This window comes from Paroedura picta, chromosome 1 (genome assembly GCF_049243985.1).
Source record: "Paroedura picta isolate Pp20150507F chromosome 1, Ppicta_v3.0, whole genome shotgun sequence".
Classification (NCBI taxonomy): Eukaryota; Metazoa; Chordata; class Lepidosauria; order Squamata; family Gekkonidae; genus Paroedura; species Paroedura picta.
The window spans coordinates 151,753,242-151,780,932 of NC_135369.1; the positions used below are offsets into that span (position 1 = coordinate 151,753,242).

The 27,691-nt window shown below is 46.4% G+C and overlaps 1 protein-coding gene across 1 annotated transcript; it reads left to right on the forward strand.

Moving 5' to 3' along the window:
* The first annotated feature begins 5,910 nt into the window (after nucleotides 1-5,910).
* On the forward strand, nucleotides 5,911-27,691 carry LOC143823114 (glutathione S-transferase 3-like). Its single transcript, XM_077309068.1, has 7 exons — nucleotides 5,911-6,032; nucleotides 17,576-17,682; nucleotides 19,255-19,306; nucleotides 23,540-23,672; nucleotides 24,578-24,719; nucleotides 25,624-25,755; nucleotides 26,837-27,691. The coding sequence occupies exons 2-7, from the start codon at nucleotides 17,596-17,598 to the stop codon at nucleotides 26,978-26,980; spliced, it is 690 nt and encodes a 229-aa protein (XP_077165183.1). The 5' UTR covers nucleotides 5,911-6,032; nucleotides 17,576-17,595; the 3' UTR covers nucleotides 26,981-27,691.

Consider the following 27,691-nt stretch of genomic DNA (forward strand, 5'->3'; position numbering starts at 1 on the left):
TGTTGATTTAATTTGTGTTTTAATTGATCTTGCATTCACTTATATTTCCTAGTGCCTTGTGTCACACTGGCAACCCAAGCAAAGGGCTTTCAAGGCAAATGAGTAGCAGAGGTTCCCACTGCCTTCCTCTGCAGAGTCTATACCACGATCGGACTGTACCATGTCACCTTCCCTCCCCAGCTTATGCCTTACAAGTTCTCAAACCTTTCTCTTTGTGGCCATCAATTACTTGTTGCACTTCACTAAGAAAGGGCATGGAGATGAAGAAGAAGAGTTGTTTTTTATATGACGCTTTTCTCTACCAGATGGAGTCCCACAGTAGCTTACAATCGCCTTCCCTTTCCTCTCCCCACAACAGACAACCTGTGAGGGACGTGGGGTTGAGAGAGCCCTGATATTACTGCTCAGTCAAAACCACACCATCAGGGTTGTGATGAGCCCAAGAACACCCAGCTTGCCAGATTAGAAGCTGCCGCTCTTAACCACCAAGTTGGCTCTGAGGGCAAAGTTAAGCACCTTTGAAATTAATGGGGCTTTAAAAATGGGTAGCACTCACAATGAGTTCCCATTAAAGAGCTAGTTCACTGAACCCCTCGTGCAGTGGCCAAGTTGTATAGGGGAGAGGGTTTTCACCATCTACATTTTAATACTTGGCATATTCTGGGTGATTAATGGAACAGATTGCTTTGCATTCAATCGTGCTTCCAGGAAGGGTACATATAACCCATTGCTACCTGAGGACAGGCAGCAAATAAATAAGCTCAAAGTAGTTGATAATAAATCTTGGAGAAACAAGAAGGTTTCTGTTGGGAGCAGTTCTTCCTTTCCCTGGGTTTGATAGCATGGAGATAGACAGCTCTGCCTGCCTGCCAAATCCCACTGCGGAGGGAAGGTGTGGGAGTCCATGAGTAGTTTGAGGAACAAATTGGTTTTGGGATGTTAGCGTTATGGAGTGGAAGTAAAAGGGTGACTCCAGAAGAACAATGACCCTAGGTGCTGATGCCAAGTGAGACTGAGCCAGTTAAAGCATGGTACCCATCCTTTATGAAGACATTATCTCAGGGCTGCCCTATGCCTGAGGTGTCCAGCTCCCTTGATAGGAGGGGAAGATCTGACATAAAATATCACTTTGCCGGTTCAAGCTGATGGGCATCATAACATGTAATGCCGCATATGAGAGAGATATAGAATAGTACAGACACACTGGGAAACCGATATCTTTTATTCTTATTTCATGCAAGTCCCGACGCGTTTCGCCTATAGCTTTTTCAAGCTGAAATGCCACAAGCTAAGTTTAGCTATTGTATGACCTTATACTGTCAAGAGATTTCTTAATAAGTTGAAGTTGGTCCTTAAATATAAAAAACGTCCCTTGAAAAAGCTGTAGGTGAAACACGTCGGGACTTGTGTGAAATAAGAATTAAAGAATTACTGAAACTGAAGAGAGACGACTCTATATAAGTCCAATTTGGATATTTTTTTATTGCCATATTGGTTTCCCAGTGCATCTGTACTATTCTATATTTGTCTCTTCACTGGGACCCACCCCTCCCAGTTCATTCATTTTTGCTTCTGCATATGAGAGAGAGCCACTTTGTAAAGGACACAGGCAAACCCAATTCATAATATTATTTTTTTTACTCAAAATATAAACATGCTTAAAACATTAACACTTATAGTATTTCCTTGATGTGTCTCCTTGGTGCCCACCTTCCCACGCCTCCTGTTATACATTAGCACTGGGACAGTAAACAGAGACATAAATGCATGGCCTCTGTCCTCCAGCAATAGAGGCCATGACCAGTTGATCATGGGCTAGATAAGAGCCTGGAGGGGTTTACAGGCCATATATTGAACATCCTGCCTCATGCCAACTTGTGTGTGATTGTGGGATTTATTTCCCAGGGCATACGCTCAGGACTGGGCTGTTTACATCATTTTACATTTTTGCCCCCTTAATGATGAGCTGAGAGCATTTGATCAATAAATGATTATTGGCCCTACTGTCACAATGTACAGGTTCAAGTTTGGTATTAAACTTTTAGTTCATCAGCTGCAGGAGAGCAAAAGCTGATATTTATAAAACACCTCATTTTATGCTTGGTTCTAGAAAAGTCCCTACAACAATTTACTATCAGAAAAGACTTAATTAAAAGTATAATGGGAGGGGAATGTAGTAATAATTGAAACACACCTTTTTTTAGGAGCTCGCAAACAAAGTTTTAGTGTCTTTTGAAACAAGAAAGAATGGTAACTTTTGACAGGGGAAGGGTTCGTAGTTTGGTTTCCCTCTACAAAACTAAAAAATATCCTCACCGTGTCCTAAGTGAAAATGAACACAATACTTTGCTTATTTAAAATCACTCTGCTCACTTAAGATCAGTCCATCTTCCTTCAAGTAGTTTAGCCCCTGTCGTGCTGTCCCAGCAACCCTGCGGGGTAGGAGGGTCAATATTCAGGAGAGCACCCAGTGCCTGCTAATTGCAGAGCGTCTTACAAGAATTGCCCAAACAGGTGAATGAAAAAGGCAGACTGTTTGGGGCCTTAAATTGTGGATTCAACCACAGTTTGTTCGTTCATTCCTTAGATTTTTATGGCGGGGTACAATATACCCCCCCCCCATAAAACATGATCCCCATCCCATAACAAAATAAGACATAGATAAAAGAGGATAAAACAAGATTGGCAGTATAATCCATCCCCCCATCCCTGCTGCCATCCACCCCCCAGGGTGGGATATGATGGATGTTATTGCACAACCTGAGGAGGGCCCTCTGTTGTTCCTGGCTCTGACCTCAACCAAAGTCCTGGCAGAAGAGCTCCATTTTGCAGGCCCTGCGGAATTCTGATAGCTCCGTTAGGGTCCTCAGCTCTCCTGGAAGCTCATTCCACCAGGTATGTCTTTTTTTTTTTAAATATATTTTTATTTTTCATTTATAAAGAAAACAGAGTTTTCACTCTCTGCGAACAGGACATGCATGGATCTTTAACATCTGTTTTCTTTCTGACTGGTAGAGGAAAAACAGATTACAATAACTTGCTTAGTATCTGAAAAAGAAATATCTAATGGCAATAAAATTATTTTTTATTTTTTAAGAAAAAATTAAATCCTCTACTAGTCAGAAAGAAAACAGATGTTAAAGATCCATGCCTGTCCTGTTCGCAGAGAGCTTGCTTAAATACTGTTGCTGTCCTGAAATTTAAACAGCCTGGCCGCATGCTGGAGTGCTAGCCTGTTGTGTGTTCACGTCTGCTCGCTCCTCCCTGGATCCTCAAAAGCCCTGTTTTCCACTCCTGACCAGACTCAGGCTGGCTGTGTCGCCATCTCTTAGCTCTGGAGGGAGGGAAACATTTACTAGGAGCCAAATTTCAATGCTCCCTTTCAACGATGAGCAGAAAAAGCAGCTTTCCTCAGAACCTGCCCTATAGAAAGCAGAGAGAGCTTTAAGAAAATAAATGTGAAAAAGAAGAAAATGTCCTGGAAATAAAAACGGTTCAGCTGGAATGGACCAGAACAGGCATTAAACAAACAAGAGTATCACAAAAAAAAAAAAAAACCTGGGGTAAATTACAGGCACTTGAGAGTGATATTTTAGAAATGAAAAGGCAGAAATCTCGCACATTTCTTAACCCTTACCAGGCCAAAAAAGCCTGCAGGACACACAGAACAGGCAGGAACAGGCATTAAACAAAGAGTACCACAAAAAACAAATTACAGACACTTTGAGAACAATATTCTAGAAATGAAAAGGTGGAACTCCCCCCCCCCTTATTAACTCTTTCCAGGCCAAAATGCCTATGGAACATCTTGGAACAGCTTGGAATGGGCATTAAAAACATAACGGTACCTCAGGACAGTCAGGAAATGCCTCTGCCATGGGAATGAGTAAGTAATGTGAGGTTTGCAATTTGCAATCTGAAAACGGAGGAGTGCAATCTTTCCAAGCTATCACAACAAAGCAAAATTGAGACCAATGGCATGGAAGACGGAGAAAGGGTAGACAGGGCACAGAAGCACCCTGAGGCCATGAAGACATGTGGAGAGGGTGAGACGCTGTTTCCCAGTAGCAACTTCTCAGTAGAAGAGTTGGTTTTCTTATTTGTTTATTATTTTTATACCACCCTTCCATACGGCCCTGGACGGTTTACATACAACATCATGGGCTAATTACATGGAACCCTGCAACAAATATAACAATCATAACATAACATGCGAACCAGAACAGTATTGTAACAGGAACAGTAACTCTGACACAGCTTTGGAATGGTCAGATTCTTTGTTCATGGGAGGGGGTATCTGGGGGAGGGGCGTAGTGGGTGTTTGGGGGCTGGTCAGCCTCAAGCAAATGCTTTTCACTGCCCAAAGGAGTCTGTCTTATAATAGTCTTCCTTCCTAACCCCACAACAGACACCCTGTGAGGTAGGTGAGGCTGAGAGAGCTCTGAGAGAAACTGCTCTGTGAGAACAGTTTCTAACAGGCCTGTGACTAGCTCAAAATCATCCAGCATGTGGAGGAGCAGGGAATCAAATCCAACTCACTGCATTAGAAGCCACTGCTTTTAACCACTACACCAAGCTGTGCACATCGCCATTGCTTTAAAGAGATGTAGCTAGAGACAGAAAGAAGAAGCTGTTGCAGGTGGATGGTGTAAGTCTTTTTGACTTGCTCATTGACTGTGAGGGGATTCTTTTCCTTTCAGTTTTGACCTTCTGGCTAATGGCTTCTCAAAAGAATCCAGAGGGAGACACTCAATTTCCTACATAAAGTGGTGATTGTGTGGTCAATAAGGTTTGCGATTTGAGAAGGGAGGAATGTTTTTGTCTTCTGTGCTCTCTCTTTCTGTGTGTGTGTAGAGGGGAGTCCTACACAGCCCCCCCCCCCAAGCAGCTTTCCTCCAGGGGAACTGGTAAGGGTTAATAAAGGTGTGGGATTTCTACGTTTTCATTTCTGAAATGTTGTCCTTGAGTGTCTGCAATGCAGTCCTCTTGTTTGTTCAACGCCCGTTCTGGGCCGCTCCACTTCTTACCCCATCCCTCCTGGAACTCTGTGCGGCCTTCTGCTATGCACGGCTGCTCTCTCAGTGCTCCCCTTTTCCTCTACATTTCAAAGTCTGGCCTGCTTTCTAAGTACTGACCTTTCTTCTGCCTTGGAAAAACAAGCATTTTGTGCCTGTAATGCAGTCATTTCAAACTTTTAAAAAGCTCTGGTCTGTCCCTCTCCTCCTTGCCCCAGTTGTTGAGCTATGAACTCACTTGACCTAGAAGTGGCTTTAGGAGCCCACAGCCTTCCGCCTGGGGTGTTACTGTGCCAAGCACGAGCCAAGGCAGCTGGAGAGGCAAAAAGAAGGGCATACTGCCACGTGCAGCGCCTCACTTGGATGTGTCTGGAGTCTTGGAAGCTTGACTACCCTACGTTCTCCTACAAATGGACCTTGAGCTTGTTTGGAGGTTCTAGCAGGGGAGCGCAGCTATCGTATACCCTTGACCGAAGAACGGTACACTCCTTCTATCTGGGATGGTCGTCCTCTTCCACCGAGCGCGCAGCTTCGGGAGGGACGCACATGGAGCGGTGAGGGAGGTAGGGGACACCCGCCTAGCCAGCCAGATCAGCCGAATCAACCCTGGCGATCAATGGGGTGACAGATGTCGCAGCCAGATCGCCCTCACATCCAAAGGAAAAGGGTGCCAGTACTTGTATATAAAGCCCTTGACTGGCACAGCAACTAAGTTATGGTGATTTTCTCAACAGGGCTCAAGTCAACCCTTTGGACAGCAAGCGGAAATATCCCACCTGGTGAAACACCGACACGCGAGACATTTGCCAGCGAGCTCCTGAAGCCCCCGGCTCCAGCCTGCTTCCCAAAAGGCCTTGCGCTTGCATGCAGATCTCTCTGGTATTAGTGGCTCCTTCCCGCCTGCTTCCCCACGCCTCCTTCGCTCGGCTGCTTTTTAAAAGGAGGCCGGGCGCTGCTGCCGCCGCTCACTCGCTGCTGCGGTGCATTGCTCAGCTGGCGCTGTCGGTGGCGGCTCAGGTGGGTGCTGGGCAGGGGCGGCGTGCTAGGCGAAGGCGCCGAGCAGCCCCGCTTTCTACGCGCCTTTCTCAGTTTGGGGGGGAGGAAAGGGGGGCTTCCGTCGCCAGGGCTTCTTCCGTCGCGCTGCGCCCGGAGGCGCTCTGGCCAAGGGGGGCGCTTAGTTGCGCGCCGGGTGGGTGGAGCGCGGGCGCCTGGCTGTTCCATGCCTGGTGCCGAGAGGAACTTTGCGCCCGTGGAAGCGCAGAGCCCTGCCTTGGAGCTGCTCGGGCACTTTTGCGCCTCTGCGGATCCAGGTGGTCCCCTTCCCTTGCCACGGGTGGCCTAGCCCCAAGCTGGCCTGGCGAGCGGGGTCCTTGCCTGCCTGCCTGGAGCCCCGAGGGGGCGCGTAGCAGCAGGGAGGCAGCCGCGGTGGGGCCAAAATCGCCCCGCTGCGGGATCCAGCCCGCGGGTTTCTTAGGCGTCTCCCGGCCGCGGCAGGTCCCTTTCTTGCGCTGTCAGGGAGGATTCGGCCGAGAAGATCCCGGTGGACCTCGCTTTCGAAAAGTAGGACTCCCGGAGCTTGGGCAGAGTGCCCTTCCCTGCCATCCGCTGCCTGCTCTGGGAGATCTCTCCAGGCTTGAGTTGGCAGCAGCCTTCCTCAGACAGTAGGAGAAACCATGGAGGGTTTCCTGCAACAGAAGCCGAATTTGGTCCAAGAGATGACTTTGTGCAGCGTTTTGTTTCAATAGCTGCATCCCTGTCAAGTTTTTTCCAAGACCCAACACCAGGGAAAGTTGTTGGGGATTAAACTAATCTGCTTGAGGAATGGATCTGGGTAACAGAGGAAAGTCTGTTAGATCAGCACACTGCGCTGAGCTCTTGTTGCTCCTGTGATTTGCTTGGACAAGCCTCTGACCCACATAGGTTGAGGGGGAAAGTATTGCTGGCTTCAGGGCTGGCTTCCAGTTGTCCACAAGCCCATTGGGTCAGATCTCAGCCACCTCGTCCACAGCTTTTCTGCTCTGCTGCTGAGAGTTCAGCCGTCTTTTGTTCTCTTCTGCTCTCTGTAGTCTATTGACTAGCCTTTGGTTTATCCTTCGTCCAACAGATTTTCCATACCATATAGCCCAGCTTTTATTTGGTAAGGGGGCAATGAAAGCATAACAAGCTAGGTTATTTTAATTGCCATGTTTATTGGCCTCAGGCTAAGCTGAGGTCTGCTGTGGAGGGTCACCTAAGGCAGTGAAAGTAACTTTGGACCTTTTTGCAGAGAAACACACAGCAAGATTTTCAAATACCCAGGAGAAGAACGGGAATGTATGCTGGCAGAGAATTCTGCCCGGCCCACAACTCAAGAAGACTGGAATGTTACCCCAGTCTTCAAAAAAGGGAGGAGAAATGACCATCTGAAAGACAACTTGTTGATCCAGGGAAGTCAGCATGGACTTGTCTCTAGCAGGTTCTGCCAGCCCAAAATCTGTAGATGTTGCTTACCTAGATTTCGGGAAGGCTTTTGATAAGGTTCCCCATGATGTTCTGGTGGGTAAACTGATGGACGGTAGACTGGATTTTTGGATAGTTAGGTGGATAGGGAGCTGGATAGAAAACCACACCCAAGGAGTGGTTGTGAATGGAGTTTCAGCAGATTGAGGGAGGTGAACAGTGGGGGGCCACAGGGCTTGGTACTGGGTCTGGTACTTTTCAACTTTTTTTTACCAGTAATCTGGATGAGGGGGTGGAGTGATTCCTCATTAAATGTGTGGATCTCACCAAATCGGGAGAAGTTGCCGACACCCTAGTAGAAGGAGTTCAACAAGATCTGAACACACTTGAAAAGTGGGCAAATGAGAACAAGATACAATTCAATAAGAAATACAGAGTTCTACATCTGGGTCACAAAAGATAACTCTCCAAGACAGAGGTCCTGTGGCTGGGCAGAAAGGTGGCAGGACAGGAAGTGCGGTTGTCCACCATAGCTGGGGTACAGCTTGACATCTTGTCCTTGGCAAGGAACTAGGGTGTGATTCTGGATGCCTCTCTGTCCATGGAGGTCCGAGTCATGGGAGTAGCCCACCCAGCTTTCTTCCATCCGCACCAGGTGAGGCGACTAGCACCCTACCTGCCCACAGACTGCTTGGCTACTGTGATCCATGCAACCATCACCTCTATGCTGGCCTGCCCTTGTCCTTGACTCACAAACTCCAGCTGGAGGACTCGTAGCTAGCCAGTGCGGAGGCAGCGGCATTGGTTGCCCGGATCAAGTTCAAGGTTTTGGTTTTGATCTTCAAGGCTATCTGAGGGACCGCTTGCCTGCTTATGCCCCCCCTCCCCCGCAGAGCACTTCGCTCTGTGGGTGTGAATCTCTTGGAGGTCCCTGGCCCTAAGGAAGCATTCCTGGCTTCGATCAGGGCCAGGGCCTTCTTGGTCCTGGCCCCAACCTGGTGGCATGATCTCCCAGGAGAGCTGAGAGCCCTGACAGAGCTATCATAGTTCTGCAGGGCATGCAGAACGGATCTCTTCCACCAGATCTTTGGTTGAGGCCTGTGCTAATGCTAGGAATATCATGGCCCTTCCTCAGACTCAGTTGTATTACATCTACCCTGCCCCCTTTCACCTCTAAGGAGTTCTGCTTGAGGGAGGAATTTCTAGGCCGCCAATCTTTTGTGGTTGTAGGGGACTGTGTATAATGGGTTCTATGTGGGGATTTTATGGGGGGCGGGGTTATGTTGTAAGCCACTGCGTGAATTCAAAAAGTGACAGGATATAAGCCTAATAAATAACAACAATAATAATGGGAGATGCACTTCTGGATAGCAGAGTGTGTGAACAAGAATTTGGGGTTCCAGTGCACTCTAAGCTAAATATGAGTAGATGGTGCGATGCATCGGTAAAGAAGGCAAATGCAGTCTTGGGTTGTATCAATAGAGGCATCACATCAATATCGCAAGATGTCATAGTCCCACTCTATACCACATTGGTCAGTATTGGGTGCGGTTCTGGAGGTCTCACTTTAAAATGGACACGGAGAAAATTGAGAGGGTGCAGAGGAAGGCAACAAGGATTATCGGGGGTCTGGGGACAGTCCTATGAGGAAAGGCAGGGGGACTTGGTAATGTTTAGCCAGGAGAAGAGGAGGTTGAGCAGGGACATGATTTCTGTCTTTAAGGATTCGGTTGCCACTTAGAGGAGGGCAGAGAAAGGTTCCTGTGTGCAGCAGAAGGTAGGACCTGCAGTAATGGGTTTAAACTATGTGTAGAACGATAAAGGCTAGATATCAGGACAGAATTCACAATCAATAGTTCAGCAGTGGAATCGACTGCCTATGGAAGTAGTGAACTCCCTTTCACTGGCAATCTTTAAGCAGCAGCTAGGCAGAAACTTATCCTGGATGCATTTGGCTGATCCTGCGTTGAGCAGGGGGTTGGACTAGATGGCCTGTTTGGCTCCTTCCAACTCTATGATTCTATAACAGTGCAAATACATTGCAGGACCAGAACCAGCTAGAACAGATTAATGCAAATTGGGGGGGGGGGATCTTTAAAACTGTATGTATCTGTATATTGACTCTGAGGACAATTAGTATTATTAAAATGCGTTAGTCCTGAACTTGTTGGCATTAGTGATGTACACACTGAGAAGCTTTGTGTGTGCCCAATAGATAAGATATTCTTTTATGGTTTTTAAACACTTTGAGCTCCGATAATAACTTCTTTATATACTGTTTTATCTCTTTGTGGTTTGTGCCTTACAAGACTTTGTGGCACAGATTTTCTGAGTCTGAAGAAGTGAGCGATGAATCACGAAAGCTCATCCCCTACTACAAATGTCCTTAGTCTTCAACGTGCTAGTGGACTTTACTCTTTTCTGCTCCTACAGACAAAAACAGCTACTCATCTTGATCTCTTTTCAACAGAAAGAGACTTCCTCCTATAAAGAGTGGCTTTTCTCCACCACAGGAAGTCTTTCTCCATTGGAGAAAGTCTTCCTTCCTTGAAGGAAAACTTAACAGAAGAGAGTCATAGGACTGAGTGACTGGAGTCCTAGGATCCAGCCCCTGCCTTCCCTGGAGATATTAATATGGCACATTGGATGTTTCATTCGAGATGCCTCTAGATTTAATCCACTTTTTCTTCCTTTCAGCAATGGTTCCTCATCTTTACTTTTTCTTCAGTTAAGCAGGGGCTTTTCGTCTTCCAGATAGTGATCAGAGACAAGCATCAAGGCTCTAGAAAGATAGATCTCTCCGGAACGCCCATCTCTTGCTCTGGGAGCGTGGCCAGTTGCTCTAGCTCAGGGGTAGTCAAACTGTGGCCCTCCAGATGTCCATGGACTACAATTCCCATGAGCCCCTGCCAGCGTTCGTTGGCAGGGGCTCATGGGAGTTGTAGTCCATGGACATCTGGAGGGCCGCAGTTTGACTACCCCTGATCTAGGACAGTAGAACTTGGTAATACTTGGGTGTCTCATAATCCATCCACTTCTACCTTCTGTAACTTAGCAGATTCCACATCTGGCACCTTCTAAATAAAAGGGGAGGAGAATTAGACCTATGCCCCCACAGCATAGCAACACACATTTAACAATGACATATTGCTGCTAACAGCTGGGAATCTTGGCATCCCTAGGTCTTTAGGACAATTTCTTCCTAACTAATGCTCCCATGCGTTGCTTGGCTGGAGTGTTGTGCCTGTTTTAACCATTGATGTCAGCAGCCGGATTTGGGAAATCAGTTGTAAGAAATGTAAAAATTGCTGAGTGCCGCAAAGTTATTTAAGACCATGTACATTTCAGTTGATCGTGGCCCTTTTGACATATCAAATACATGGTGAGTGAGCACTGGGCAGGGTGAAAATAAGATTGTGGCTGCAAGCTCTCTCCATGATGCATGCCCATTCAGGGGACGGTAAATGGAGTGTGTACATGTATAATATGAACATCCATAGAAGATTCCATATGCACAATGCAAGGTTCAAATACAAAGCATATTATCATACAGTTTGTGTATGAATACACAGACACTTGAAGTTCGCATTTCCTTACTTGGCCTTTTTCTTTTTTCTTTTTGCATGATATGATCCTCTCCTGAAACAAAAAAAGTATATTTTAGAAGAATACTGTATCTATGCTATTCCCACTTGGAACGCTGAATGTATTTCTTTATAAAATCAATGGGATTTGTGAGTTCCAAATTGTCTGGGTCAAGTATGTTTAAACTTTGAGGAGATTCACGCTAAGATCTGCTTCAAAGGTTAACTACTCAGTTAGTGCAGCGTTGCTTTCCCAGTACTGCAGAAGGATGCCCAGGAGCCTGATTGCTGACAAGTTTTGGTGCTAAACGCAGGGGCGGGGGGCAGTTTGTGATGGATTGACGCAATAGTTTTAAACTATACAGGGTGCCTCTCACTACCGTCTCTGCCTCGGTTTCCCAGATTTCTTTTATTCCCTTATTTCTTATTATTTCTTATTATTGCCTTACTACAATTACCAGTGTAGGGGACAAGACCGATTAATCCTGTTCTCCAGATGTCACCCCTCACTCCATCTTGGGTTGCTTTTCCACCTGTATGTGTAGGGCCCCTCTCTGTCCACTGGTAGGGTATGGGATGGGAGGGTAGGGTTGCTAGATCCAGGTAGGGAAACTCCTGGAGATATAGGGATGGAGCCTGGGGAGGACAGGGACCTGACCGGGGTACAATGCCGCAGAGTCCATTCTCCAGAGCAGCCACTTTCTCCAGGGAAACTGATTCCTGTACTCTGGACGTGAAATGAAATTCCAGGGGATCCCCAGCCCCCAGCTAGAGGTTGGCATCCACAGTGTGTGTGTGTGGTGGTGGTAGAGGGATTACTTTCTCTGAACTATAATTTTGTTTTGGCCTTGCTTTCTTGCAAGTTTATCTTCTTATTGCCAAGAAAAACCTCAGCCCTTCTGGTAATGCACAATCCATGCCTATCAGGGGACGTTTTGTTGCTGTTGACTTCCTGTTCTAATCAGAAGACTGCGATGTTGAGATAGCTCTCTTGACAGAATTCCCCAGCTAACCCATCTTGCGCACGAGCTCCTTATCCATCCCCTCTCCTCACCCCCACCCCACTCCTCCCCATTGAGAGCTGGTTGTAGGAGCCTGAACAGAGAGGGCCTATGCCAGGTGGCTGGGAAGTGTTTGTCCACATTCCTGGATCCTCTGTGGGCACTTGAACTCGAATGTCTGAGGGGCTTTGTTTGCTGCTCCTGAACTAACAAGCAGGCTTTCTCTCCAACCGGGCATCTGCCTTCCAAGGTTTTTCAGACGTTGTTTTCTCTTGGCTTATTAACTGAAGTCCCTCCACTGCCACACCGGGAACTGAGAGCTGTTGTTTTTGAGCCAGTCTGCAATTTCCTCCAGATTTATTTGTGTGAAGACTAAAGAAACTCACAATACAGTCCTAAGCACAGCTAAAAAGGTAAAGGTATCCCCTGTGCAAGCACCGGGTCATGTCTGACCCTTGGGGTGACGCCCTCTAGCATTTTCATGGCAGACTCAATACGGGGTGGTTTGCCAGTGCCTTCCCCAGTCATTACCGTTTACCCCCCATCAAGCTGGGTACTCATTTTACCAACCTCGGAAGGATGGAAGGCTGAGTCAACCTTGAGCCGGCTGCTGGGATTGAACTCCCGGCCTCATTCCATTTGAAGCCAAGGATATAACTGTTTGGGATTGCTCCGTAACAATGTGACGCCTTCCCCACTTCCAAGGAGATAATTCATTTGGCTTGAATGAACCCCTACTGATGTCTGCCTTGTTTCTTGATTACAGAATGGAATCCACGTCTATCCTGATCTTCTGTAATCCTATTCGGCAAGAAGAACTTTAAAACTTTTGCAATATGCAGATGATCACGTTCCGATGGCAGTGGAGTTTAGGGTTACCGTTTATCAATCCAAAGATTAAAATTTGCTAGGTGTTCTGAATTGATATCCCGTGTGTCAAAAACCAGTGAGTTGAAATACCACTCCCCACCCCCGTTCCATGGTAGGTTGAAGCAGTATTATACCTTAGGCATGTGTGTTTAGATATTAAATAATCAAAACCCAAGTGGGCCCTGTATGTCCCTAGCATAGTTGTTACAACCAATCCTGTTTGAAAAAGATTGACAGCAGTTGGTAATATTCAGAAATCTGTTTCCCATTATTGCAGCTCCTCAATTAAAGTGCAAGGACAGAAGGATTCAGGGCAGCTTACAGCGTATACAATAAAATTCACAACCACAAATGTAAAATAATTAATTCCTGTTATTAAAACTGTATGTTGCGAATTAAAGCTCACAGTTTCAGTGGGGGTTCATTATTTTAGGACTTTGCAGCCCTTCCCAAAGTGGGAAGAGGGGAAGAATAAAGTGCTAAATGAATGTTCCCACAGCAATTAGATGTTATTTTGCTTTTCCATTATTATCTGTGTGTGTAGGGAGGCCTGTTACTTTAATGTTCTGTGGGCCTCAACCAGAAGTCTGGTGGAACAACTCAATCTTGCCGGCCCCGTGGAACTATTTAAAGTCCCGAAGGCCCCTGATTTCATTCAGGTGAGTGTTCTACCAGGCCAGAACCAGGGCCCCTGGGGCCAGGGACCATCAATAGATTTTGCTAGCTGGAGCATAGAAGGGCACAGAAGAGAAGATGGTCCTGTAGATACGAAAGTTCCAGGTCTTTTAGGGCTTTGAAGGTAAGCTGTACACCACACAAATTGAACTGATGTACAAGTTTTCCAGTCAGCAAAGATACATTCAAATCTCCCTACTAAATATGATGGTGCTGATATTGGCAGCTCAGTTTCTGGCTTTGCTGTTCTCTGGTGCTGCTATCCCTGTAAGGAAACAGGGTGAGCATTTTGCTGGTTCACCCTTGACACTTAGGCAGTGCTGAAGATTGGAGTGGGGCTCTCCCTTCTAGCTGCTGCTTGGTGGGTAACCTGGACAGTATTTTGGTGCACCCTTGTGACTAGGATTGTGGGTCTCCAGGCAGAGGGAGTGGACCCCCTGTTTGAAGCCATTCCCCTTACTTCAGGACCATCTGGAAGCAGGGGGAGTTCTCTCCAAAAACCAGGCAAGAAGTGGGAAATAAATGTGACATGCTTATGTCACCTGGAAGTGTCATAGACATGTCAGTGATATTGGGAGAGGAGGGGGCGACGCTCTGGTTTTTGGGCAAAACTCTATGGTAATAAGCTATTTCTACCATAGAGGTTTTGCCAGCACATCGTTTCCCAATGTGCCTGGGTCACTTTCGGGTGACATAGGCACGTTGTGTTTATCCGGCTTCTTCCCTCCCTGCTCCTGGCAAATTCACCCCCATCCCGGTGGGTCCATTGGACTTGGCAACCCTACATGTGTCCAGAACTTGAGATGCAAGCTGGAGGAAGGGAAACAGGGAAAGGCTACACCTGCTCCCCTCAAAGGTAGTTTCCACACTTCATGCATACTTCAGTTAGTAATGTGCAAAGTAGCTATATGTGAATTTGCCTTTCTGCTGAAGTTAGAGGAATGAACTCGCATGTTCCAGAAAGCTGGTTCTGCAAGCTGCACTCTTTGACCTGTGAGCTACGCTAGGTTAGTTCAGAAGGCAGAAGGAAGATCTAACTGGTTTTCCCAGATCCTAGTCCACCCTCTAACCACAGTCTCTGCTGTATTCCTGGTCCAGAGAGGAGTCCATGCAGGACATAACGTTCATGTGTATTATTGGCACAACAGTGTTTTATTTGGTCTTTGTGTAGGATTTCTGTGCCTTTTGATATTTGTTTTCTCTGGTTGCCAAGCGCCTCTCTGGACTTTCTCTGCAAGGGCCTATTTCAGCTTCTTATAAATCAAGGACCTTTTCTTCCCTCTGCCTGGCAGAGAGAATCCCTCCGTGGAGGAGCACAGTCTCTGAAAATGCCATCGCTGTTGGAGTGAAGGGGAAGTCACCGCCATAAAGGTGCACCCCCGCCATGACTAGGGAAACAAATCAGTTTCAATGACTTTTAATAACAAATTTAATGAAGCTGAATGGAGGTTTTCCCAAAGGAAATGATTAGTTCAGTGTTTGCACACCCCTCTGTGTTTTTGGAGAGGGGACAGAGGGCAGTTGTAGAGCTGTAGAAGAAAGCTTCAGGGTCAGTCTCCAAGACCCTCACTGTTTAAAAAAAGGAATCTTAAGTAACTGTTCTGGAAGAGATCTTTTTCTCCCAAAGCCCTAAGAATGAGCAGCTGTCTGTCACTGTTCACAATTGAACAAAGCTCGAGTCCAATGGCACCTTTAAGGCCAATAAGGTTTTATTTTGGGTGTAAGCTTTTTTGTGCATGTGCACTTCTTCAGATACATTGAAACAGCAGTCTTTAAGCCGCGACTGGACAGATACTTTTCAGGGATGCTTTAGGCTGATCCTGGCTTGAGCAGGGGGTTGGGCTAGATGGGCCTATATGGGCCCTTCCAATTCTGTTATTCTAACCACTGCATAAAGGTAGAGAGTGGGGAAGGTGTTGCCACAAAGGGATAATTAGAGCCAAGATGCAGAAGTAATTGAACCATAAATATACTTAAGACTGGATGAAGGCAACTGGTAAGACCTGTGGAGCAATTTAACATATAGCATAATGAGTTAACAGAGGTAAGAACTGAGTGATTTTAGCATGTGTTGTGAGATAAGAAGCTGATATCTCTGTTAAGCCTGAGGTGTTCCTTTGACTTGAATGTTGTGATAACTTCTGACTATTCTAGTCTATTTCTGAAACACTTTTTGCAATAAAACAGGTAATTCGAGGTCCCCCTTTGAATGTCTTGACAGGTTGAAGTCTTCTTTAGATGTATGTCCATTTATCCTTCGGTGTAGGGTCTGACCTGTTTGCATTCACAGTGCCATGGTAGATGGACTAATAACTCAGTTCAGTGTACAGCAATTTCATAAAATCAGGGTTTTAAAAATTTGAACGAGACTGCTCTTTTCGGGGGAGAAAGCCGGGTCCTGTTCTTTTGCATCCATGTGCTAGTTTCAAGCAATTGAGTTTTTCTCATGAATGACTGTCTACACATAAAGATGGTACTGATCAGTTTTCTAGGCCTGCTGCATATTCTCGTGGCTGGTGAAGCCAGTCAGTGGGGAATAGGGATGCCAGCCTCCAGGTGGGACATGGGGATCCCCCAGAATTAGAGCTCATCTCCTGACATCTCTGCCATAGTGAGGGACTGTCAGATTTCTAATATAAGCTGGGATAACTGGGGCAGGAACAATGGCAAAGAACTGGGCACAGCATATTCCCCGAACTCATCTGATTGAGCTGGCATAATCTAGGTCAGGGGTAGTCAAACTGCGGCCCCCCAGATGTCCATGGATTACAATTCCCAGGAGCCCCTGCCAGCAAACGCTGGCAGGGGGCTCATGGGAATTGTAGTTCATGGACATCTGGAGGGCCGCAGCTTGACTACCCCTGATCTAGGTCTTTAATGCATTTCTTAATAACTGAGTTTTCAGTTTCCCCAAGTGTTAATAAATCCTCCTTTGCTAGGCCAAAGCTAAGCAGTTTCTTCTCTAATGCTTGCATCCAGTGTGAGTAAAGCTGGTCTTGTTTGAGCCCATGAAGCGGTCAATAGTTGAAAAGATAATCTATGTTTGCATGCTTGCAGCCGTGCTTTGCCTTCGAGAGCGCCCTTCCCTGATCTTTGTCGTCTGCAGAGGAGCTGTAATTCCCAGGGATCCCCAGGTCTTACCTGGAGGCTGGCAACCCTAGAGAGGGGCATAAAATGCCGGTTCTGAAGGGAAAGAGTGCTTTGACCAGTCATGTTTGTCCTCCCACAGTGGATGGAGCGGCTCATGTAAAAGCAGCTGTCGTAGGAAATGACTACAGTAGTCCTTGTTAGGTGCAACATGGAAAGGAAATAGCTGTGAAATATTTGTCCAAGAAGCATTCTGTTGACCTGCAGCTCTGCTAGGTACCTAATTGGCCTTCAGCCTTTCCAGCTCTAGGACCCAATGAGCCTTAAGCGGGTGACAGGAAGGAGCATGGCAGCACAGTCATGTGACAGGAAAGGGAGCATGTCAGACTCTTCTGCTGTGGAATGACCTTGCCTAGCTGCCCTACTACTCATCTCCACAGGGGTGAAAAGAAAGGCTCCTTTTACACCTCTACAAGGTGCATACCCTTTCACCAGACAGCCAAAAGACATCTCTGTAGGAACTTGTGAACTGGCAGGTGGGGCTCCATATCGTACCTAAGAATTGGACCTGGGTTGGTAGGTGACCCGGGTTGGATCTAAAGGTTCAGTTCTGCTACCAGTGGAACCTCTGGCTAATGCATGCAGCCTGTCTTACTGGGATTGGATGCAATATTTCTTTTTCCTAGGGGGTAGAAGATTCCTTGTTCCACCACGGAAGGCTCCCTGCTCTCTAGGAAGAGAAACTTGGGATGCAACCTCAGAGTAAAACCTTCCCAGCAATCCATTGTGGGGTTTGAGGTGCCCCATCAATCTTGGATAGTAACAGCTGGCAAATGTTTAAGTGATCCACCTGAAAGTTATAATAAAATAGATTGCATCTATCTATCTATCTATCTTTTGCCAGGAAACGAAGATCTTGACATCATGACAGGAAAACCGAAGCTGTACTATTTTGATGGACGGGGCAAGATGGAACCGATAAGATGGCTGCTGGCAGCGGCTGGTGTGGAGGTTGGTTTCCTCATCTGCTCACCCAAAAAAACATGGGGGAGGCGGTTGTGTTTCTTGTTTTTGCTCTTTTCAAGGAAAGAATGTCATCCAAAGCCTGAGTGAATCCGGCACAGCCGAAAACTGGGGGTGGGGAAAGATGCAGTCTGTGGGAATGGTCCCGGAACTTTGTGTTGATCCAGTAAAACTGTAAGTTATGTTTTAAAAAACAGAAAGGGAGTTGGCTCAAATGCTGAATTCTTTATACCTTTTTGCCTCAAGCCTATCAGAACTACTTCATGAAGAGGTTTTCCCAAACAGCTTTGGTAACCTTCTGCCAAATGACACGAAAACAAGTTTCCTGTCCTACCTCAGTCTTATCAGTTCAAAAGAAATTTCAGGCCATGATTTGATATGGCATGTATAAGCCTTGTGTCCATGCCCTCTTCCTCTTGGAATCCAAGGCATACTCTTCCTGGAGAGATTTGTTAGGCTGTTTTACTAATGTGCCAGACATTACTCTTGACTGATTTTTGTGTGTGTGGGAGAGAGCCAGTGTGGTGTAGCGGTTGGAGCGCTGAACCAAATTCAAATCCCCACATCTGCTGTGGGAGCTTGCTGGGTAACCTTGGCCTTGGCACACAGTCTTAGCCTAACTACTTCACAGGATTGTTGAGAGAGTAAATTGGAGGAATGGAGAGCAATGGAAACCACTTTAGGTCCCCATTGGGGAAGAGAGAAGGAGATAAGAGCTAGGGTACTTTTGTACACTACTTTTTACTACTCAGGAGTCTCAAAGTGGCTTCAAATTGCCTACCCTTCCCCTCCCCACAACACGCACCCTGTTCTGTCAGCCCCACCTACCTGACAGGACTGCTCTGGGAGAACAGCTTCTAACAGGATAGTGACTAGCCCAAGGTCACCCAGCTGGCTGCACGTGGAGGAGCGGGGAATCAAACCCAACTGGCCAGGAGGGAATCCGCCACTCTTAAGCATTACACCAAGCTGATGCATGAATTGGGGATTTCTAACATAGCTTCCATGTACTGTCTTGATCACCAAGAATTTCTGTACACTTCAGACAGACAGCAGCCTGAACATCAGAAACATTTTTTAGTAAACAAACCTATTGACTCTTTGCTTTCGAGTAATGATTTTTCAGAACTTTTCAGGGGACTTATTTTTCAAAGATCTGGATCAGGATTTTTTTTTTCAAAACTATGATCCGAAAATCTTACCATTCACTAATTAGTCATGGGCTTTGAAGAAAGGGGTATGTGAGTTTTCAGTGCAAATCAAGTTGTTTTCCTTTTCCACTCCTAGCCTTGTGCAGTTGTTCTGTATGACTCAGTTTAAAAATCCTTCAGTGGCAACATGTGGAGAGAGAGGAACAAAGTCTCCTGGGAAGTGGAGACAGCATTTCACTAGGTGGGGAAATTGGGATTGCATCAGCCCCTGATAAGAAATTGTACAGTGTAACACTGTCTGCTTACATTTGCTGTTGGAAAACGATAAGCATGAGGTCATTATCCTTGGATCCCACTCAACTATGACCATAGGTTCTGAAACAAGCCCTCCAATGTTTCTCTCTTGTAGTTTGAAGAGGAGTTTCTGGAGACACGAGAACAATATGAGAAGCTTCTGCAAGGTAAATCTCGGTGAGAGAAAGGCTGATGTTAGCCCAGGTTGTGCCCCCTCTGATTGTGGGAGGAGTAGGGAAAGCAGGGTAGCTAAGCTGCAGAAGGGCAATCAAGGGTTTGCTGAGCTTTGCTTTTGAAGCAGTTCCGCCAGCCGTTTGGTTGAGGCCAGGCTAGGAAGGTCGGGTCCCTCCCTATATAGGCCCAAGTGCCAGTCAGCCAGGCGGGAGTTAACCCCGAGATGGTGGTGTCAGGGTGTGGGAGGGAGTGGGGGATTCTTCTTCTAGATAATTCTTTTCTGCCAGCTGTATAGGATTGACATCTTGTATGTGGTTCTTCTGTAGTTTTATTACTTTACTGTCAACCACCATGGACCGGCAGGGCCTGGGAGTGGCGGTCAATAAATACAACAATAAATAACTAAATAAATAAAGGAGAGCTGTAATGTACTCTTCTGCAGCTCTGGGGCATCATTACAAGCCACATACCATGGTCCATTACCCCTGCAGCAAGAGGCATCCTTGACTGTGTGGATGGGTGTGGACAGCCACTGTTTGGTGTCTGACCCATCTGGGTTGCCATCTGACAGATGCCAAAACAGTCACTGCTGTGGGAAAGGGCCTATTCTGACTCCCATTTCCTTTCACTGTTGTTTGGCCTTTTCCTCGTTGACTTTTCTTCCCTGCCGCATGCCTGTGTCATCATAGATTTGTAATTGTTTTATTTGTATTTTATGGCTTTTTAAAAATGTATTTTATGGGTTTAAAAATGGTTTTGAGGGTGCACTGCCTCAGGATCCTAAGTGGAGCAGAAAGGTAGCTTCAAAATGTTTGGGATAATAAGCAGGATTTGTGCTGCGATGCGACTGCCTTCCGTATGGCTGCCTGTGCTCTGTTTCGCAATGCATTTGTTAGCTGGCTGCCTTGGCCCCCTGTCCCTTCCCTTTTCGAACTGGGGGCAGCTCCTGTTCCTATCAGGCTTGCAGTGGCCACTTCCAGTCAATGCCAGCCTCTCACCTGTGGCTCACCTGTCATTTGCAGCCACTGGCAAGTGCAGCGTAATCTGGTGAGCTGGGTTCGATTCTGCACTCCCCCACATGCAGCCTACTGGGTGACCTTGGGCTCCCCACAGCACTGATAAAACCGTTCTGACCGAGCAGTGATATCAGGGCTCTCTCAGCCTCACCCACCCCACAGGGTGTCTGTTGTGGGGAGAGGGAAGGGAAAGTAAGCTGCTTTGAGACTCCTTCAGGCAAGAAAAGTGGCATAAAAGAGCCAACTCTCCTCCTCCTCTTCCTCCAGTTCAGAAGGGAGGGCACCAGCCTCTTTCTTGCTGCTGAGCTGCTTTTGAAATGGGGTCCAGTGAGAGGAGTGTGTTCTCATCACTCGGGGGCCTTTGCCAGTTGCCGTCCTGGAAGAATCCCTGGCTTCAGCCCAAGTGCCTTTTGTGGTGCCAGAGACTTGGGATGGGTTTTAATAGAACTAATTAGGGTTGACCGCATGGGAAATGAGCAGCTGTTTGATTTGTATCCTTTCTGGGCACCCTTGGTTCTAAGACCCAGCAGTGCTCATCCTTGAGAGGCCAGCTTGCCGTATCAGTTGGTCTTGGATTTATGTTAGGGGAGTGCCTATCTCCATGCTGAGTGATTAGTGGTTTGGTTTTGGCAAAGAGAGAGGGATGCTCTTTCATTCTGTCCTTTTCAGATAACCCCAGCTTGAATGCTGCCAGCAAGTGGTCTACCGTCATTTGAGGCAAAGCGACCCTGGCCCGCATTGCCATTGCCCTTATTCATCCTAGGCTGCTCATAAAACCATGATAGTACGTGTTATGCCTCCTCCTTCAAAATGCCACTCCAGCAACTGAGGACTTGGTTGATGCTGCTCAGCCCAAGGATGTCCCGTCCTCAACCCCCATTGGGCCACTTGGCAATGGCCTGTCATCCTTAGATGCTTTGGGTCACTTGCCAGCTGGCTCCAACATAACCACCAACCCATATCAAACTCTGCCACCCATCAAACCCAGCCCTAGGGAAGCATGCCTCGCCTCGACCAGGGCCAGGGCCTTTTCTGTCCTGGCCCCCACCTGGTGGAATGAGCTCCCGGGAGAGCTGCAGGCCCTGCGGGACCCTTCAACGTTCCGCAGGGCCTGCAAGACGGAGCTCTTCCACCAGGTTTACGGTTGAGGCTGGGGCTGCTGGGGTACATTGACTGCTCTCCCCCGGGCTTCTTCTTGAACATCGTTGACCTCCTCCTCCACCCCCCCCTTTTTTTAGGAAGGGGGGTAGGAAGGGGATTTTATTATCGTGCCGCCATGCTGTGATGTTTTTAAGTCTTTTAATGGGAGTTTTAATGGGGTTTTTAAGACACTGTAACCTGCCACGAGCCATTTGGGAGTGGCGGGAAATAAATCAAAATAATAATAATAATAATAATAATAATAATAATAATAATAATAATAATAATAATAATAATAATAGTTATAATGTAAGAAAAGCCATGTTGGGTCAGGCCAATGGCCCATCCAGTCCAGCACTCTGTGTCACACCCTGAGCGAAGTGCCATCAGAAGGTTCACCTGTGGGACATCACCAGATCTCCAGAAGCCATCCCCCTGTTATCCCCAAAGCACCAAGAATACAGAGCATTACTGCTTCAAACAGTGTCCCACCTATACTTTGAGGCAAATAGCCACTGATGGGCTTTTGCTCCATATGTTTATCCAATCCCCTCTTGAAGCTGTCTAGGCTTGTAGCCGCCATCACTTCCTGCAGCAGTCTTTGGATGAAGAAGTTAGGCCCTGTTATTTCTTGCCTGACAGCTCTATTGTTAAGATATGTTTAGTATCTCAGCCTGTCTGATCGTGCTAGAAATCTGATGAACCTAGAGTGTGAGTAGTGTCAAGCCATATGTCAGGAATTCTTGACCTTAATTCCCTACCCTGAGTAGTCAGAACAATCCAGCCTTCAATAATAAGGTGGTGGTGGTGGGGAACTGCTTCTTGAGTATAACATGAGATTCACAATAATAAAAGAGCGAGACTGATCTTCTTTTAAAAAGAGAAATAATTACATTTGAGAATACAATGTCCTTTAGAAAGATCAGGGGATGTTTGACACAACTTTCAATTTTAGGATAGAAAAGTCTCATGATAGAATGCATTATACATTTGTTGTTTCTTTGATGCTGTCTTCTCAAATCTGGTTTGCATGTGATAACATTCCAGAAGTACAACTTGAGAAGCCAGAGCAGATCTTTTTTTAAAAAAATTATTTCTTTGTAGGATGTGTATATGCAAATCATACTTTATCCCTTGTTCCTCCCAAGCACTGGTACAGCTAAAAAACCGGCAAGCACTGTGGTTTCAGAGGGCTAGAGATTCTGGAGGCACCATGTTATGGAAGAGGAATAGTGTGTGTGCTTTTATATGGTGTCAGCCATTTATAATGGGTATTAAGGGGGCATGGATTTTATACATGCTTGTGTTAAATGCATCTTCCATGCAACATGCTCCATGAAAGACACACTTTGTACTATGTGGAAATCCAAGGGCCCGTCTTGTCAGTTATGACAAGTGTTCCAATCTAATCCTGAGTGAGCAATTCAAGGGAGCTAAGAGTTCTCTTGAACTGTTTCCAGTTGTCTGAAAACACCTGTTAGATTTCCCTGTAAAAAAATCCCTCTGTGTGCATCTTATCTAAAAGATACCTTTGCTTTGTGTTGTGTGAACTTGTATAGAGTAAGAGATCCTGTGATCTTTTGGAGTACCATTTCCTTATATCTGTCTCCAAAAAATTCTTCTCAACCCACATCAAATAATAATAGTCCCTCTGGCAGACTTCCTGATAGGTTTTGGCTACTGTGTGACACAAAAGTATTGGACTGGATGGGCCCTTGGCCTGAGTGATGGTCTTAATAAGTCAGCATCTTGGTTTCCAGTTCCAGGATAGAACTGGGGAGGGATTGGAATGTTAACTCCACCCTGAGTCAAGCTGTGGCCCAGTGGCCCACTCAAACTACAGTGGCATGACAGTGTGTATAGGCTTGCCAGTGGGTGACCCTACAGTGAGGCCCAAGGCCAAGCAGATCCCCCAGTGCTGCTGGTATCCTAGGCTTAGTCTTGCTAGTGGTCTTCCAGGGTACTGGCCCACCAAGGCGTTTCATGGTCATTTAAAGGGCCACCTGTCCCATGGTAGTAATGCATACCTAGACAGAATGTTTGACTTCTGTTCTCTCTCCTCCTAAAAAGATGGGGACCTCCTGTTCCAGCAAGTGCCCATGGTGGAAATCGATGGGATGAAGATGGTGCAGACTCGAGCCATCCTCCGCTACATTGCAGCCAAGCATAATCTCTATGGAAAGGACCTGAAGGAGCAAGCCCTGTACCGTAACAGCTTACATTTAGCTAGCTTTAAGATTAGGGACCTGTTGGTGGCACCTGTTCCTTGTGCCTGCAAGTCTCCTTTCCAGATGGGAACCTCCCTTGGCTCCACATTAAATGTCAGCACCCTGTGGTACTGGGCACGGCTTGCTGCTGGGAACGTGGCATGGTGGGCAGGCTCACAAGAGGGAGGGGTATGGATGTGTGGTGGTGGTGGTCACAGTCAGAAGTCCTGAGTCCTGACAGCAGTCCCATCTCAGATCATGCAGGAGCCAGCAAAGCACAGTTAGAAGCTTTCTGCTTCCAGCCACTCACTTGATATCTTCCAAAAGAAAATTGCCAGTGTTGGCCCTTGAACATCAACTTTTGTTTCTCATAAACATCAAGGAGAACCCACATTGAGTTTAGAAGTCATAGCCTTGTTCCGAAAGGGATGCAAGGTTTCCTGCACAAGTTAAGAGTTCTGCCGGTGGATGGGAAAGGAAAGGACAGCTTACAGAATTGTCTCAACTACGCTGATGCCCACAGAGGCTAGTTGCATATAGCAATTGAACATTAGGAAACTGTAGTTATCCTGGGTTTGTCTGCATTGCTGTGCCAAGTAGATAAACATAAAACCTTGCTGTGCCAAGTCTGCTGTTCTAATAAAATGTGCCTTTTGATAAGGAACATTCTGAAATTTGATAAGGAACATTCTGCATGACAGTCACATTTCTGATTTGTCATCTCTTCTCCCTCTTCCCCAGACTCTAAAATGTTTTCTCTTCCCAAATACTTATAAAGGAAATCAGCCAGTGCCTACAAGATGCTTGTTCTGTAATTTAAAAGGGTTTCCATGGCTGCATCAATCCTTAGCTGGCTATTTTCTTCATCAGCTGTTAATGACCTGTGTGTATGTCTCTTCAGGATTGACATGTATGTGGAAGGAACAACCGATCTGATGGGTCTCATTTTGATATACCCTTTTCTGTCACCTGAGGATAAGAAGAAACAACTTGCCACCTTCACTGAGAAAGCAACTAAAAGATATTTTCCAGTTTATGAAAAGGTACACGTCAGTAACTTGTTAATTCAGGTTTTAAAGACTTGGGTTATAAGTTACTTGAAAGTTTAAGGTTATGTCTTAACTAAGTTAAGTATTTAAAATGTTAGCATGTAAAGACGATGTATGCACTAATGTGTGAAAATTGTGTGCATGGGAAAATGGGATTAGCCAGGGTTCCCTGCTATGTGCACATGTTTAAAGATGTATCAAGTGAACCCTTAGTTCCAATTGAGTTTAACATTGAAGATGTGGGTTGAAATCCTCACCTGACACAAAGCAGACAAGTGAGTTTCTCCCCCCCCCCATCAACTTAACCCATCTCACAGATTTTGTGAAGACAAAATGGAGGAGGGGGGGCTACGTGAAATAGTACAAGCCATTCTACCACATGGTTCCCACTTCATTTTGCTATGCCTGGGCCTATTTTCTGAATTCTCCGGGTTTTCCACCCTCTCCAGCATGCATTCCTGTTTCCAAATAATTATTGGCAATGATTCGACTTCTTCACTGCTTGCTTCTGCACAAATTGAGCAGGTATCTTAGTTCTTTAAACAATAGGCTTGCCAGCTCTGGTTTGTGAAATCCATGGGGCCTCTGGGGGTGGAGCTGGGAGTGGGTGTGATTTGGGGCAGGGAGGGACCTCAGTGGAGTATAACACTACAGAGTCTGCTGCCTGAAGCAGCCATTTTCTCCAGGGAAACTGATCTCTGTTGCCTAGAGATGAGCTATCATTCCAGGGGATCCCCAGGTCCCACCTGGAGGCTGGCATCCCTATTAAACAGGATCCCAAAACTATACATAGATGTTGGATGAAAAAGCAGTTTTTCTTTGGGAGTTATGAAGGCCTTGAAATACCAGTTGAAGTACCTTCTTTTTTTGAAATAACACTAACATTGGCATATTGCAGGTGCTGAATGATCATGGGCAGGATTTTCTGGTGGGCAACCAGTTAAGCTGGGCAGACATACACCTCCTTGAAGCCATTCTAATGGTAGAGGAAAAGGCCTCTGACGTTCTCCCAGAGTTCCCCCAGTTGCAGGTATGGAAAAAGAGTAACTGGGCCAGCCATGCTGTTGCTTCTTTTGGGGAGTCCCAAATAAATGGTTTTCTGAGGGGAAAGTACTCTAGAACAGTGGTCCCCAACCTTTTTATCATCGGGGACCACTCAACGCCTTTTACTGAGGCCTGGGGGGGGGGGGTAGTTTACTCCTCTACTCTCAACCACTGCCCTAGCGCTCTCTGATCGCTATGGTAATGTTTAAACATCCCTTCAAAATAAGATACAGACACGCCACAACAATGAAGTGTGTTGTAAAGGGCTGGGGGGGATGAAGTAAATGGCGGGGGGGGGGGAGAAGGCGTCCTTCGGGGCCCACCTCCAATTAGTCGAAGGACTACATGTGGTCCGTAGCCCACAGGTTGGGGATTGCTACTCTAGAAAATTGGTGGTGCGATGTCTAATCAACTGACTTTCCAATTTAATACCTTTCAGTTCAATTTAAAAATAATGTGTCTGACTGATATAGTGGTTTGCCAGCTTGGTGTAGGAACTTGAGGATCAAACAGGGGATTGCACCCTCAGGCAGCCAGCTGCTGGTCAGATCTTCAGCCAAAGGATGGGACTGGTGGGACAGAAGAGTGTCCCTTTTCATGTCTCCAACCTTTCATTTGAACTGGATTCGTGGGACACTGTGCATACAATACTAGCATGCCAACAACTTGTGGCTGGGCAGGGAGTATTGCTGGCTGACCTACTAACAGGATGCATAGAACGGAATTGCATTCCTAACAGGACATCTGCAACATTGTCTGGGTGCGTCCTTTTGATCGACCAGTGAGAAGTTTAAATGGGGCCACTGAAGGTGGAGAGGCTGCTGGCCATAACCCCTGTCAGCATAGGGGATGGTCAGATATGCTAGTCAGACGGATGGCTTTTGAAAAAGAACCCAAAGCATCGTCACAGCACTGTGGGTCTCATTGTCTGAACAAAGCACTGGTAGATTCAAGCGCGAAGGAAGGAAAAAAGGCAAACCTTGTGTTGAGAGCAGGCTATGTTATTTCTGATCTAAACTCTGTGTGTGCATGTACGCTTGTTTCTCTCTTCTCATCCCCCCATTTAGGCTTTTAAAGCCAGGATAAGTAACATTCCCACCATTAAGAAGTTTCTGGAGCCGGGAAGCCAGAGGAAGCCCGTGTCGGATGACAAATACGTGGAGACAGTGAGGAGAGTTCTCCAGGCCTATCACGATGTGAAAGCCACTTAAGGGACAGGAGTGCCAATCAACTAGGAGCAACGCTGAATCATGGCGGTCATGAAAGGACCTCTTGTTTCTTCAGACATGTGCTCTGACGCCAGAGATGAGCAATTGCTATTTGACGCTTAGATAGCGGACGAGAGAGCGCCAAAGTAGGCTTAACACGTAGATAGTAGGGGTGGCCTGTAGCAAAGCGAGGGCAGCATATAGAACACGTACTGGATTATAAGCAGGTCTTTCGATCTTGAAACTGAGGCTTAAACCTCTTTAAAGACTGCTTTTTTGTATTCCACTGCACCAGGCAAAGCAACACTTTCCTTTGGATAGGCTGATAAAATGAACTGTGTTAGTAGAGAAGCTCAGATAACTCTTTTCTGCCCAGCAGTATGTTCTGCCAGCAGGAGTGACTGGCTTTAAAACAGACTGACCTTTGTTTCAAGGCTGCGTTCCCTCCCTTCGCTAATGCTTATGAACACAGAATGTGACAGATTTACCAAATGTGTAGAGAGGATGTATCGACTGCAAGGGAATTCCTAGAAATGGATGTTGCGTAGGAATCCAGCGCCCCAGTATCACAGCTGCCGCTTAAAGCATCTACAACCTCTTCTCTTATAATGCTTACCCTGGTTTGTGACATTGAAGAGTGCAGTCCTTTTTCACGCCCTGCAGCCAGGGCTTGGAGTAGTATCTCTCTGTAATAAATAGCTTGCATACTATGAA